Source organism: Vicugna pacos, chromosome 11 (genome assembly GCF_048564905.1).
Source record: "Vicugna pacos chromosome 11, VicPac4, whole genome shotgun sequence".
NCBI classification, from domain to species: Eukaryota; Metazoa; Chordata; class Mammalia; order Artiodactyla; family Camelidae; genus Vicugna; species Vicugna pacos.
In genome coordinates, this window is record NC_132997.1 from 31,454,495 (window position 1) to 31,470,292 (window position 15,798).

At 43.8% G+C, this 15,798-nt stretch overlaps 1 protein-coding gene across 1 annotated transcript in view; it reads left to right on the forward strand.

The window, feature by feature from the left end:
* RYR2 (ryanodine receptor 2) overlaps nucleotides 1-15,798 on the forward strand; it is a 539,007-nt gene that overhangs the window by 422,664 nt on the left and 100,545 nt on the right. Inside the window, exons 63-66 of the mRNA XM_072971049.1 lie at nucleotides 1,830-1,879; nucleotides 10,335-10,395; nucleotides 11,573-11,811; nucleotides 13,266-13,347. Of these exons, the coding sequence (XP_072827150.1) occupies nucleotides 1,830-1,879; nucleotides 10,335-10,395; nucleotides 11,573-11,811; nucleotides 13,266-13,347 (432 nt within the window). The remainder of the gene's footprint in view (nucleotides 1-1,829; nucleotides 1,880-10,334; nucleotides 10,396-11,572; nucleotides 11,812-13,265; nucleotides 13,348-15,798) is intronic.

Here is a 15,798-nt window from a genome sequence, read left to right on the forward strand (position 1 = left end):
GAATGTTGCACCCCGGATGGTGAAGGGTGCCAATTAGTCAGAAGGAAAAGATGCTGCTTCAAACAGACAGGAGCCCAGGACTCCAGAGGGCACAGCTCCAAGATGGGCTGACTCCCTGTGGATGGAGACAGGGCCTTGCTGAGTTAACGTGCATGCAGCTCGGTGGATGAGGGCCCCTGGAGAACCTGGCTTGTTTCATTGTCTTTGAGTGTTTAAATGATAGCATGAAGATAAATATGCAGCTCAGAGGCTAATGTCTAATCTGATGTCTAACATCTACTCAAATAGATTATTGTTTTTTTAAAAAATAGCAGTGATAAGAGATTTCCCAAGACGTGAAATTCACTTAAGCACTTGCTGATGAATGTTTTCTTGGAGAAGCCATGCAATGCCCTATATGACTGATTTTCATCCATAGATTATCTCCCACTGTTACTGAAGTGAGAGATAATGGCCAGAACTCACTGTAAGAGCGGTCAGCATCACAGATATCACTGTCTCCTTGCTCCTGTGCTACTGCGAGCAGTTGCCTTCAGTTTTTTCCCATGGCACAGCCCGTGTCCCCAGTCCTGAGTGTGCACCTGCCCACTGCTGGGACTCGGTGAGCTTTGCAGGGGAGGGTGGGGCCATCGGGACGTAGCTGTCGTCACGGTGGGAAAACCGAGCCGAGCATGGGCGCTGCTAACAAGTGGATTGTCAGGGTTAGCATTTGGGGGAGCTCTGACTGGAGGCCCGTGCACTCCCAGTGTTAGGAAGAGTGTGGGTAGCTGTGGGCCTGGTGTCAGTGGTGACGTGGGAGGTTGCCTGTCATGGGCCTGGCTGGGAGGGGCTTTTCTCAGCTTGGGTTGGGAGCGCTGAAGGAGCACCAGGAGTTAGAAGAGGCTTCTCAGAAGAAATGTGTCCTGAGCTGGACCCGCAGGGGCGTGTGTTCCTGAAAATAGGGCCCGACAAGGCGCCCGCCAGACAGGCCTGGGGACGTACAGGACAGGACAGCAGCAGGTGGTGCCCCGGCTCTGGGTCCTGCCGTGAGCAGCAGTGCCCACCGGTGCCCTCCTGCTGACGCGGGACGCTGGGCACTGTACTGGGCACCGTACTGGAAGCGGCCCGCTGGTGACCGCCAGGAAGGGCGCCAAGACCCAGGAACTCGCTGGTCGTCAGCTCCTGCGTCAGCACGAGAAGCCCTTTCATACCCGACCTGTAAGGTTTTCTCTGAGTCGTCACTATCAGCTGTTTATATTCTGTCTCTAGTTCGTGGTGGTCAGATTCACTGCATGCTCTGGTATATGTGGGACAGTGTGGTCGAGGTCAGGGAGAGGGAAGTTCAAATGATAAGATATATGAAACCTTAAAAGTAACACTTTATGCCCAAAGCACTACACTTCCGTTGTAAAGTGCTGCCCATAAGAGCAACAAAAAGGGAATTCTAGAACTTCAGTAGTGCTTTGGGGCAGATAAAACTGAATTTTTTCTTATGGTTTTCTAATTGTTATATTCTTGTGGGGTTCATATAGATTGCTTTTATATTAATTAGCTTTGCTTTTTTTTTTTTGGTTTCTTTACTTATAATATGTGCTTTTTTAACCATGTTTGTTAAAGATATGCACTCAGAGACTTTCTTTAATACCTTTACTCCACCTTCTGCTCAGAGAATTGATTCTTTCTGCGTGACATCATGTTGCTTTTTCCGGCTCATGTATCAGCTGTTTATTTTTCTTTTTTCTTTCTTCTTTTTTTTTTTGTTTTATTTTGTTTTAATTTAATTTCTCCCTGTCTTTTCTACCTTCCCTTCCCCTTTTCCCTTTTCTCTTTTGTTTTTCTTTTGTCTTCAGCCTATTCTGCAAACTTGGAGTTCTTGTCAGGCATAGGATTTCACTGTTTGGTAAGGAGCCCCTTGAACAAATACTAGCATGGCCATCACTTGGTTTTCTTTGCCATTTTTGCACCGTGTTGTGTGCTGCGATGTTGCATGGATGCACGTTTGCACGGCTGCATGCATGGTCGTCATGGGCCAAGATAAGGTCCTCAGGGTTGTCTGCAAGTAGCATTATCTGTGGTGAAATTGAAGACTGTAACTTTATACGCTAATCCAAAGCACACTTGAAAATCAAAAGAGTATGTCATTAAAGAGCAAATGAATGAACATGGCATCTTCCGCCATATTTTATTTCTGAAGGGAGGAGCAGAACGGGGCCCTGGAGTTTGGAGTGGCTGTTTCTGAGAGACTGAATGACGAGCTGTCACACATCAGCAGGTTCTAACTGCACTCACTTCTTTTTAGTGCTCCTGACTGCAGACCTGGTGTCGCCTGTGCGCCACACACTGGAGCCGCAGGGTAGACAGGGAGGCCTGGGTCGGGCAAAAGCGGCTTTTCCAGCACCGCTCACCCCGAAGCCAGCTTTTGTTCATTTCTGAGAATTTGTGTAGCTCAAGTCCATGTTCCCAAACACCTGCTTTCAAACGGCCATGCGGGGCGGTCACGCACTCTCCACAGACCCTCCTCGATGTGAGGCATTAAGACTTCAGAGCAATTGGCAGAACTTCTGTTTTACACGTTCCTGCATCAGCGTTAATAAACTGCCAAGGCGCATTTTAGCGCAGTGCTCTGTAGGTTCTGAGACAGTGTTGGGGTGACTTCAGCAAGAAAACATTCAGTGTATTGATAGAGATGCTGTGCATTCTAATCCACTCACAGGAAAAACTAAGGATCAAGTCGCTTCTTTGAAAGCCACAAGGGATAAACTGAGGAACAGGCTGATGTGCACAGTGTGTGTATGTGCACGTACGTGTACGTGTGCAAGTAGCTTTTAAGTTCTTTACAACATGACTTTTTTTGAGAAATGATAGTTTCTGGGTATGATTATTTAATGCTGTATTTGGTTTCTAATGTATGGTTACATATTAAGGAATGTTTCCCATAAATTGCCTGAATTTTTGCATTACCGTTTCAGTTTTCCTAACTTCACGTGGAAATTATCTTCAGGATGATTTCCAGTCGACTGGCTTGTGTTCGACTTCTCTTCCAGACAGGAAAATTTCTGTGAGAACTGTTCGGACAGAACTTTCATGTGCTTTTAACCTTCTCATAAGGACGGGGGTTCAAAACTTCTTTGTCTGTCTTCAGAGTGCTCTCTGCTTGTATCTGGCTCTGTTGGAGACCCCAGAACAATACCCTGTTGTGTGTCTCTAGCTTACATACTGTGACTTCTCAGTTCCCTACGTTATGTATCTAACCATAACTTCATTTTTTTAATTTTGAAATATTCTGTATACTGAGCAAAGTACACAGATCTCAAGGACAGCTGGATGGCATGGCTTGATGAATTTTTACACGCATGTGCCCATGTTCTCAGGTCAAGACAGAACATTTTCAGCATCCCAGGAGCCTGCCTTGTGCCGTTTGCAGAGTGTAACCCTCTGCAGAGGAACTGTGTGCACACTGACCTACTGCCACTAACGTAGACTTCCATCACCGTGTATTCATCCTGCCTGGGGTTTAATCTCCTTTTTTCCCCTCCAACGATGTTAAGGGTTCAGTGATTGAAGATAAATGCATAGTATAACTTGTCGTACCGGTCAGAGGAGAACTGGGTTTTAACATTCGTTCCATCTCTCTGTGACTCTGATATTTCACTTAGGCACTGCATATTAAATCCCTTTGCCTTTAAATACTGTTATTTTTGTTTTTAACAGGAATTTATTGGAGAGCTACTATGTGTCTTTGTCTCAAAAGCGTATTTTAATGCATTCTTTCTATTCTAGTGTCTTATTATTGTTTCAAATTTGCTTTGGCATTTGCCTGTAAAACTTTAAGAATTCTTTATTAATCAAACATACTGTAATACAGATGCATCAGAGTATTAGCATATTTAAGTCTTACACACGTAAACTTCGCATGTTACGGTTATAACTGGGCTTTCGACGTTCACATGATGTCCTGGATCAGGAAAAGCCCACTTGTAAGTCCTAGACCTGTAACTAAACCAGCTGAATGATTTGGACAAGGACTTAACTTTTCTGAACCTTTTAAAAAATTTTAAAATAGGTTAAAGTAACTACTAACTTGAGAGATCTGTTGCATGTGTCGAGTCTCATGGGAGGTGATGAATGCTGAAGTGCTATGTAAGCTGCAGCCGCACAGCTTTCAAATCTGAGGTATTCCTAGTCTTGTTTGCAAGCTGTTATTTAGATAAATCAGATGACAGACCGACTGCACTAGGGGGCTTGGCTGTTTAAAGCACGAGCGCAGTGAAGCCTTCATGGCGTAGCATTCCCAGACGGAAGCAGGAGTCTTGCTGCCAAGCACGTCCCTTCTGAAGGCCCAGTGCTGCCGCTGGTGTCCCTAGTGGGGCCTGACAGCATGCATGCCGCGGTCTTTTGTAGACAGGCATATTAATCTCTCATTTTCTTTTTCGTCCTACTTTTACATTATATTTTTTTTCTATATTCTGGCAGACAGTTAACTGATGATTACATGTTTTTCCTGTACTTAGTTCAAAAAATTGCTCGTGACCTAACCTAAGAATAAATTAAGACAGAAGTGAAGGTTGAGGTTAACAAAGAAATACTTGGGCTTCGTGTTGGTGAGCGAAAGTAACAGATATGGGAAGAGACCCACTGACCTTCCGCATGTCAGGAGGGTGGGGTCGGAGACAGGAGGAGCAGTGAAGTCAACCGGGGGGCAGAATTCTTGTCCTGAGGGCAGTAATTGTGGTGAGCTGACGACCAGCAATGGAATGTTTATTCCAAGGTGGCTGTCAGATTGCAGTTAAATGCCCAAACCTCATCTCTAGTTCCAAGATTTTTTCCAATCTGTAAAACGAGGATTCCCAAATCGTGGACTTCTGTATTTGTATTTATCTTTTATCTACTTTATTTTCTATACATTGAAGCACACTAAGAACTAAAGAGATTAATTATGTTTTTATGCCTCATGAATTCTTTTTAAGGTGTTTAAATCACTTCATTTTATATTGGAAAAAGGTGGGATTTTTTTAAATGAGGAAGGAGCCACATTCCTTAGAGAACAGTAGTTCTGGTGTCTCTATTAAAACATTTTATGGGAAAAAATAGTAAGGAAGATAGTGTCTGTGTTATATGTAGACGTCCCACTGAACTCTGAAATGTTTGCTGGTGATCACAGGTCGGTGCATGCCTGTATTTTGGAAGGTCAGTTAGGACTGGATGACCCAGGCAGGTTGACGAAGGAGAAGGACATACCTTTTTCAGGGACACATTGTGAGCAACAAAATATTGCTTTTAATCCCACCACTTCCCCTGCCTTTGCTAGATGGAAATTCTGGTTCTCTAACTGCCTAATTTTAAGGCAATCAGAGAATACTTAAGTCCTACTATTACAGCTCACTTAAGACTTTGTCACTTTTAGAGGAAGGAGAATCTGGTAACCAGAGCTCCAGCAGGAATAGCACAGGTGCATGTGTGTCAAGACCTCTTCAGGGCCGTATTTTCACATGTGTGAATGAATCTCCTGCCGTAATGACATTCAGGTTATAGGCACTCAGTCAATAAACATCTGTGTTTGCTGTGTGTGAGGCATCCTCTTAGGCTGTGAGGATGAAAAAGCGAAGCTTTCTCTCCCTCTTCACCGCCGCCACCGCAGGCTGATGCCCGGGTGTCTCCCACCTGCCCTCCTCCGAGAACGAACGCATTAACCCTTCTCCCCTCTCGGCTGTGCTCCAGAGCCATCCCCCCACCCCATCACCGCGTGGCTCCGTGTGTCCAGTGGCCTCCCCCTTCTGTAGAGCAAACCTGAGGAGCCTTCACCTGGCCCGCTGGTGTCCCATCGCCTCCCACTACGTACCACGCATCCTCGTTTCCCAGCATGCTCTCGTTTCCTCATTATGCCTCAGCTTAAATGGCCTCTCTGCTTCTTGAGTGTGTCCTGTTCCTTCTTGTCTTTGCATGTGCTGCAATGGCTGCCTGGAACAGGATCCCAGACCCCCCCCCCCCGCCCCCCGCCATCCTGCACGCCCAGCACAGAGCTCACTACTCATCCTTCAGATTTCAGCCTGGATGCTGCTGTCTCGGGAAGTCCATCCCTGACCTCCCTGGGGACACTCTCTCCTGCTACTGTGATATGTCCTCATAGCTCTGCGTACCTGTCCTTCACCTCTCTGGTCAGGTCACCTGGTAATGTCTCTCTCTGGCACACAACTCTCAGCTCTTGGACGGATTATTTTGTTATCCTCAGCACCTAGCAGGAAGTCTGAGGCACACACAGTGCTGTTCTATAAATATCTGATGACTGAATGAATCAACCAACCAGGTCCTACCTTTAAGAAAAGATAGATAAGTCAGCAGATGTTTCCTACAGTGAGATAAGCTGTCAATTTGGGATTTTCTTACATTCAAGAAAAATGTAGTATCCACTTGTCTTACAATTTTGAGAATCACTTTTTTAAAATTCCTTAAACAATCCATGAAGACACTTAGGGCACTTCCATTGAAAAGGAAATGACACATAATTGATGACTCTTCAAACAGAAAGATCCGTAAACTCTACCAACAGTGACGCTTTCTGTTTAAGGAACTATTGGAGAAGGCTGGCACAAACTAGCCATCATTTAAAGGCCTTTTCTACCTTCCTGTTTTCTGGTGAGTTGTTAATGTTAACTAGCAAGCTGGTTAATTGTCCAGAGACTCCCCAGACTTACTGGAGAATGTCTACATTTGGTGACAGACCTGTAGGAACGTGGGGAATAGAGCAAGCTTTTGGCAGCACAAGGAGTGTAGTGTCCATGTTCCTTTTGGTGACCTCGGTGTCCCCGGAGCTCAGCAGGTCCACACTGTTCGTGCAGACCGCTCCAGCGTTCGCTGCAGGAACGTTGGACGAGACAAGTATTAGCATGTGTTTAAATGAAGCAGTAGGTCTTGCTAAAATATTTATTTTTCTCCAAGGTGAGTATGATTTGTTGTTATTATTTAGAGAGTTGTGCTATTGTATGAGAGTTGGTAACAATGGTTTTAAAAACCCAGTGTTTGCTGTCTGTTGTTAGATTCAGGTGTGAGCTGTGATTTTCATCCTGTACCTTTTATGCTTGCGCACACACACTGATGCAAACACACAGGTCTTAAATAGGCACTCCTTAAGCATTTGGAGGAAGTACCTTGAATCTTGAAAAAACTAAGTTGAAAGTATCAAACTTTTGGTTTTTATGCTACTCAGAGCAGTTAAGAAGTTACAGATAGTAAAGAACACGGAAATACAGTCATCACTGTAAAATTTTACCATCTCCCTGCCCTCTGACTGGCCTTCCTGCTCTCGCTGACAGGTGACTGGTGTTTCGGTTGTGTGCTCTGGCTGGCCTCGAGAAGGGCTGTGTTCATAGTCCTATGCTGGTTTTCCCTCACTGCGTGCTGTGTCTCTTCAAGACTAGCCATCAGTTCAGGCTTTTACACGTGCCAAGAACACTGGTGCTTTTGCTTGGCCTACACATGAGAATGCTGAGGATTCAGTTAATACTTTCTCCGCACCCCTTAGGGTCCCTTCGCACCATTTTTACAGTGAGGTGCCTCCATTTGGAGCTATCCTGTACCTGACCTGGGGTGTGCCGAGGTGCGCAGATGAATGAGCTCATGGGTGTGTGCCGTGAGCCATCACAGAAGTCTCACACGCACCGGACACGTTTTCATCTGACCCACAGAACGTGTCTGGCCACCGATGCCCCTTCCTCTTGGTCTCACTCACTTCCTGCCGTCAGCCACGAACACTTCCCTGAGCGCCTGCTTGTACCAGGCACTCTCCGGGGTGCCGGGCTGCACCTCACGAGCTCCTACAAATGGAAGTTTAAACCACCCGCCTCCTTTGGGAAAAGGCCTGCGTAGGCCCAGTACAAAGTACAAGCGCCGGTCATCCATATGAAGGGACAGTGGCACTGTGGCTTTTTGGAGGAGTGTGGAATCAGTCTCTCTGATTTGGTGCTAAACTCGGTTTCATGAGACTCGTTTGCACTCCTGTGTCCCCTCTTCCTCCTGGGCCTTTCCTCTTTCATTTTCTGTGTTGCAGCCTCCTCAGCTGTTCTACCTCCACACAGTGGAGACTCTGGGACCTTTCTGCCTCTGTGTTTATGCTCATGCTAGCTAATTTCATTCAGGTCTGTGATTTTTAAATTATCCATATGCTTACAAAGCCCACATTTGTAGCTCTAACTCAGATCTCTTCTCTGCACTCTAGATTTTTGTCAGTTGTCTATGCCACGTCCCTGCCTGAATTAATAGGCCCACCACACTTAGCCTGTTGAAAGCACAAGACCCAGCCTCCCCTCCGTCCATGTTCTGGACCCCCCGGGCTCTCTCCACATCATTAAATCTACCAGCATTCCCCTACTGCTCACCCACGGTTCCTCACCCAAGTGGTCACAGAGTTATCCTAGTCTCCTCTCCTTCCCACCAACTTGCAACCCATAAGCAAAAACTTAACATACATTCTTAATTTCTTCACTGCTAACATCCTAACCCAAATTCACCACAATCCATCCATTCGTTCTAGACTCCTGCACTAGCTTCCACTCTCGCCCTTCCAGAATTGGGCACATTGGAATTACTCCTTTTAAAATATAAATAAGTGCACATCCTGTTCAAAACCTAAGAATGTCCTCCTGCTGCACTCAAAAAAAAAAAGAAAGAAAAAAAATCCAAAGCACTTGCTCTGGCCGCAAGGCTCTAGAAGCTGGTTCCCATCCTCTCCACCTCACACCCTCCTCCTTTCCCCCGAACCTACCCACGTCAGCCATCTAGCCGTCCTTCCCTGGAACGGCAGGTGCATTTTCTGCCCCGGAGCCTTTGCGTGTGCTGTTTCCGCCGCCTGGGCCCTTCTCCCAGATGTACACGCGGTTTGTGCGTACGCTTCCTCAGGTCTCTGCCCAGATGTCACCTTCTTGGGGAGGGCCTCGTGACCACTCACCCTACTGTTCTGTCCAGTTGCTCTCATCCCTCTCCCTTGCTGTATATGTTTTTACTGTGGCCGGACGTTATGTGACATACTGATTTCTGTTTTGCTTAATAGTTCATTGTCTGTATCCCCTATTAAAATGCAAGTACCCTGAGAACCCTGGGAGCTTAAGAGTGCCTGGTATTTAACACGTGTGTATTGAGTGAATGAGCATATGAGTAATACTCCTAAAGGCTACAGGGGAAGCCCTTGCACTCCCACCAGCCAGTAGACAGGGACATAAATTTCAGCCGGTTTCCTCTTCATTGTTACCAGAAGTTCTGAAATTTAAAGCGCAAGATTAAGGGACATTTGCTGAAAAAACTCAGTCTCAACAATGAATGCCTTCATGTTTTTCTTTCTTGCATCACATCACTAAACTGGTGTGCCCACATTCTACGGCAGTCATTAGTTTCCCTGTGTATTTAATTCATTCACTTTAGGGTACTTTTGTGTATAAAGAACACAACATGCTCAAGTGTTTTAAAAACTGACATGCAAATCCTGGTTGTTAACCTAAGGACTCAGGCAGTGGCTGTGTCTGAAACGCAAAGGACGGCATGGAATGAGAAAGTCAGGGTGTCAGACCATTGTGAGTGGTCCAGTCACTTTGTTTCTTCAGATTCATGTTTTATTTTATTTTCTGTATCCTTATCACAAAGTAAAATATATGTGTTCATTATGTAATCCTATTTCTGTACTTCATGATAAATTGTGCCAATCAAAATGACTGAACTTCGTTTTATTTTTAAGAAGAGTCACCCCCGTTTCAAATACCTCAAAAAGGTAACATTTAGCTTCTTCAGCCTCTGATGCTTTTTACACAACAGTTTGGTGCTTCTTTTCCACCAAAGAGCAACGACATTCAGACAAATTAGCTCATTTCAGTGCAGTTGAATTCAGGCAGATTAATTCATCCTAATGCAGTTGATGCAATAAGGAAGCAGACCTGCTTGGGGTAATCAGTAGAATTACATTTATTAGACTTACAGCCCACCTCGTTTCGTAAAGGCTGTCACTGACCTGACAAGTTGTCGTGCAGTATGACTTTAAACTCAGAGGAGCTGGTGCGGGGAGAGCTGGTAGTGGGGAGGGGGACACACCTGAAGAGCCCAGCTGGAACCCGAGCCTGGTGCAGCGCTGCGAGTGCTTGTTGGGCGTGTCAGCTGTTCGATGAGACATGCTTTACTGCTTTCCTACTTACATTCGCGTAACCACTTTTAAGCAGAGAAACTGCATGATTTCAAACCTGATTATCAAAAAACTTTTAAATTGAGTTATCATTATTGAGTTGTGTTATTGGCTAATTTTTGGAACACAAATATTAATAGAAAAAAAGTTGAGAAATTCTCAAGACAATTTATACAGCGTTTTGTTTCCTCTTTAGGAAATGATGCAACATCAATTGTCAACTGTCTTCATATTTTGGGTCAGACTTTGGATGCAAGGTAAATGACTGTATTTTTACTTAAATCAGTGAGTGTAACAATGATATATAGGAATATTAAGAGTGCTTTGATTTTATTCTTTGGAATTAAAGATGTTGGTGTAGACAAAAAAGTGTTTTGTAAATTAGTAGTACAATAACATTGTATTATTTTTATGATCATTTGTAGATTGTTATTTAAATTTCAAGTAAGTTCTGTAATTGAGGGTTGAATTGGGACAATACTGTGGGGAGTAAAAACGAAGAGCTCCACCTCCAGAGGTCCGCGTCCAGGCGTGGTCATGCTCCGCGTCGGGAACAACGTTTAGCTTTACAGAAGACACAAGGGTTGTGTTCTGAGTTTACAGATGAGAAAAGAGCAGTGTGAGGTCTCACAGTAGGTGTGGAGGTAGACCAGCTTCCAGGTCTGGGCGCTTCCTGCTCTGCTGCCAGCATGGCCGGAAAGCCCACGCGAACCCCATTTGGTTAGCACGGTTGTTTCAGCCTTTAAGCCACACATGTAACTCAGTTACTGTAAGTAAAGGTTCCTGAAAGTCTTCTACAGAGAATATTCCATGGTGCTCTCGATGATTGATTTTTGTGTTTAAAATTTCATTTGAGGTGTTTTATATAATAAATGAAGAAAGGAGATGCTATTACATGCCTCCATTTTCTGCCAGAAGTAGCGGCTTTAGCGTGTCACCTCTGCACAGGCTCAGTCCCCAGAGGCTTGTATAGAAAAGACTTGATTGCTGCCCTTACAGTGAAAAACAGCTGTCACTTGGTGACTTGGTTTGGCCGGCACTAAGTGTTTCTTTCCCACCCGTTACCTCAGAAAGCATTCTAGTTTTGTTGGATTTGGGATTAGCTAGACTGGCTCAGGAGCTGTGTTTTGTTAGTTGTCAAATAGTCTCAGAACTTAAGACCACGGGTGGAACACGTAAAGCATCAGGTCTGCCTTTTGCTCCGAGGTCCTGACTACATGGGCTAGGAAGGCGTTTAGGAAGTTTACGCATTTGCAGAGTCATGTTGCTGTGAGCTCAAGTACACAGGAAAAAATAGTTAGAAAGTGGGTTTTGAAAATCTGGTTGCCTGGACGTGGCCGTGGACGAATAGACGTCGTGTAGGAGCCGGTTTCGTTTGTCTGCCGCTTGCCCCTCCCCAAGGCCCGCGTCCTCCCTTCGGTGTTTGCATCCTAGGACCGTGATGAAGACTGGCCTGGAGAGTGTCAAGAGCGCACTGCGGGCTTTCCTGGACAGTGCCGCCGAGGATCTGGAGAAGACGATGGAGAACCTCAAGCAGGGCCAGTTCACCCACACCCGAAACCAGCCCAAAGGTGTTACTCAGATTATCAATTATACCACGGTGGCACTGCTGCCAATGCTGTCGTCCCTATTTGAGCATATTGGCCAGCATCAGTTCGGAGAAGATCTGATATGTATGTAAACCTGTTACTCAGAGTTTCATTACCTAAATAGTACAGTCGAAAGTTGTAACAGCGCATCTAGGTTGCTCAAGCGCTGCTTTTACCTTCGCGTGCTTTTTATTTGTTTTTGCAGAACCTCGTAGGGTGACATTTGAGTTACAGGCGTTTGAGTTTCTGAGTCACGCGGGTTCAGAAGGGACCAGGAGGTGGTGGTTATGGACAGCCACCTCCACGTTGTTGAAATACGAGTCCCAGATTTTTCTGTTTCTGTGGTGGCTCTTTCCATGGACATTTTCTAAGGCAGTGTCACCATACGACCTGCAGCATTAAGTGGTTTCAGGTTATTTCTGAGTCGATGCAGGTTGTCTCCACAGGCAATCCCACTGATAAGTATGAAGAGACACTCGAGACGAAGTCTGTGCCTCAGTAACTGATCTCCTGGGGTGGCTCGGACATCCTGTGTTTGCAGGGTTCTGTCTGTTTTCATAGGGGGCTTAATCAGCTGTTTGGGGCTGGGATTCTGTAGCTATTAAGAATGTCGGCAGGGTGCCCAAGGTAGCTGGGAAAACCGGCAGGACCTGGTCTCCTGCGCTGCTGCTGGTATGAACGCAGGAGAGGACACGAGCCCGTGCCGGGCAGTCACGTGCGTCTGGCCCGCACACGCTCAGTGTTGTAGGTCTCCCGGGCCAAGTGCCACTCTGTGTGAGCACACTGCGTTCCTCTGAGGGGCCCGACCCCGAGCGGCAGAACACTGACATTGATGTTGACACTCCTTGGTTCAGCCGTGGGAGCATTGCTCGCAGCCCCACGTGGACGTAGAGACAAATGTGGGGAACGAGGGAGGTTCCCCTACTCACATCATGCTGTGTCCTCCGGGGAGGGGTGGCCCAGCTGGAGTTAGAAATCCAAGGTTCTTGGATTCCTTTGCCTGTTGAACAGATTTTATTGGACCAAAGATCATCTATAAGGTTTATTTGATTTTCCAGCTTTAAAAAACTTCCCTTATGCCTGGAATTTCAGGTCGTTTCAGAAATCACTGACATACCCCATTCTCCAGCATTACTGTTGTTCATTAGAGACTTAAAGTAAAAGGCAGTCTTTATATACCTTTGAAGCAGGAGTCAAACTGACCTGTCTTCCCAGGTATTTTTGGTCTTAGTTTTATTCTTGAAGAAATCCTTTATTCTTGTACCTGAAGAAAAATGATAAATTGTTCCTGATAATATTCTGTCTGATGATCAGAGCACAGTTCTTTAGAATGCTTTCAGCTCCTGAAAGCAAAGTTTTGCTTGAGAAAAAGTTTTAAAATTCTATTTTATGCATGGTTGTTCTTGTATTGCTTTTTTCAAGTATTAAAATGTTATTGTGCCTTTAATCTGGAATTTTGTCTTTGGCCTGAACTTTCTCAGGGCAATGTATCGATAACAAGTTTATTTTTTTTTAAGTGAGACTCTCTCTTTCCTTAGTGGAAGATGTGCAGGTGTCATGCTATAGAATTCTGACTAGCTTGTATGCTTTGGGAACTAGCAAGAGTATCTATGTGGAAAGGTAAGATTTTAAAAGTTTGACTTCGTATTAGTAGTTATTTCAAGTGTTACGATTATTTATTCCGAGAGTCTTCGCTTCATAACTTTTTACTTAGTCGTAAAAAACTAAAACAACCAGATTGACACATTGAGTTAGTTCCTTGGGAGTAATTAGACAGTCTTTCGGCCAAATGTAAACTGATGTAATAAAAACAAGTGCATTATGAGAAAAAGTGTAAAGCAATAATGGTGAAGAGCATGTTTAACATAAAGTTTAACCTTAGCGTGTTTATGAACTTTACGAAGGAATCTGCTAGTGCTGTTTCTGGTTATACATCAGAAATACAAAATAAACATGAATATAGGCAGCTGTGAAAACCCATTCAATTTCTGTCCTGTCCTCAAGGTCCAGAGGGAAGGATTAGCAGGATGAGGCGGTGTGGACAGGTCAGATCGGGCCAAGTGCCCCCCCGACCTGGGCAACGGAGATCACTGGCAGCTTCAGTCAAAGATTTCTGTGGAAGGGAGAAGGGAAAGAGGGCTTTCAAACGCTAGAACAAATAACAAGACACGCTGGTGGGAGGCTGGTCAGTGAACTAAGCGAGTCAGAGGTTGTTCTGAGAGAAGAATATTCAGTAGGTGTAAATTCTCCCCCAGATGAATCTTAATTATAATACAATTTCAAGTAGAAATTTGCTTTTTATTGAACTTGAAAAAATAATTAAGAAGTTCCTTTAAAAGAATAAATGCATGAGACTAGCCAATAAAATTTTGAGAGAAATAAGAGTAATAAAAGGATACTCATATGGTCTACCAAATATTAAAACTTCTAAAGAAGCAATAATTAAGAGTGACAGTTGCAAAGGGATAGGAAAGCAGATTAATGGGAAAAGGTAATTGGGTTCACTCGGAATATTTTTGAAGTTTTACCTGCATTGTAGGTTAAACTCTGTTTTCATATGATTTTCGTGACTATAAAATATTTTATCTGACGGACGTATTATGATTTATTGAAATGTGCCTTTATTTTTCACATATAGGCTCTTTTTTCTTTTTTACTCACATGAAGGATGCTAGATGTATGTTCATAGTTTTCTGTGTGTTTTTATTTTGTTTCCTTTATGAGAATTTGGCAACTTAGGTTGAAGAGTATGCATATATTAAAGGATTTTGATACGAAATTGATTCAGTTTGCACTTCAGAGTTTTACAAGAGAATTCTCATCTCCTCACATGTTTCTCATTTTGATTATTATTCTTTTTTACTATTTATAAATTTAATAGTGAAAAACGGGATCCATTTTTATTTTCAAATGCATTTCCCTAATTACCAGTTACTAGCGATTTTTGTGTCTTACTTTGCCATTTGCATTTATTTTATAAACTGCTTTTTCCTATCGTTTGCCCACTTTGCTATTAGTGCTGTTCTGCTGATTAGTGCTAACATTATATTTGTCAACTGTTAACCTCTTGCTTTTCTCTCCCGTTTTTATGACTCTCAGCATTTTTGTTCCTTTATAGTGTTTATATATAAAACATCATGTGCAGATTGTGGTTTGTGACATGAGAATTTTGAGTTTTCATGTAGTCGGATCTACCAGTTATTTCATGTATGTTTCTTCGCCTTCGTTTCATAATTTTTGAAAAAGTTTGTACTGCACCCTCAATTAATAACTAGAAATTCTAGTATTTGTTCTCCCAGGTTTCCCACGCTTCCAGTTGTTTAGATTTTCTTTTTAATCCTTTTGTTCATTCAGTAAATACTTACTGAGCATCATGTAACAGTGGACAAATAGATCCCTGCTCTCACAGAGCTTGTGTCAAGTGGGAGAAGCAAAACAAGCAGGCAAACTGATGAACACAGTAGAGGCGAGTCCCTGTGACAGTAAGCACCCAACGCAGAGTGACGAGGGGCGGTCAGGAGCGTGTCCTTTGGACTCGGCTTTCTCTGCTCAACAGAGAAAGGCTAGACGATAAGCCGGGCGTAGACTAAACATGCATCTGAATTCCGCGTTTCTCTCTGGGATTATGTAGAGTTCAAATTCGCTTTTTAAATCACCCACCATGTCTGATCTCACAGTTTATTAAATACTTCTTTTATTCGCTGATTTCAGATCAGCTCTTCACCATATGCTGCATATACTTGCTAGGTTATATTTCTAGAATTTCTATTCTGTTCTATTACTTGACTTTTTAAGTAATTGGAACGGTACCATGGAGCCTGAATTGTTGGTGTTTTATAATATTTCTGAGTATCTGGTAGTCAGATTCTCTGCCACCTCAACACTTGCCCTTTATTGTTGTTACTGTCCTTGCTGGGGCATTTTTCTTGACAAGATTCGGATCATTCTGTTAGATTCTAAGTGTGTATATTTATGCATATATATAAAATTAACTTTGCAATTACAAAGTGAGAGAGAATATAAAAATAAAAATTTGAAGATGAGTAAGAAGATTTGGAAAATATGACACTA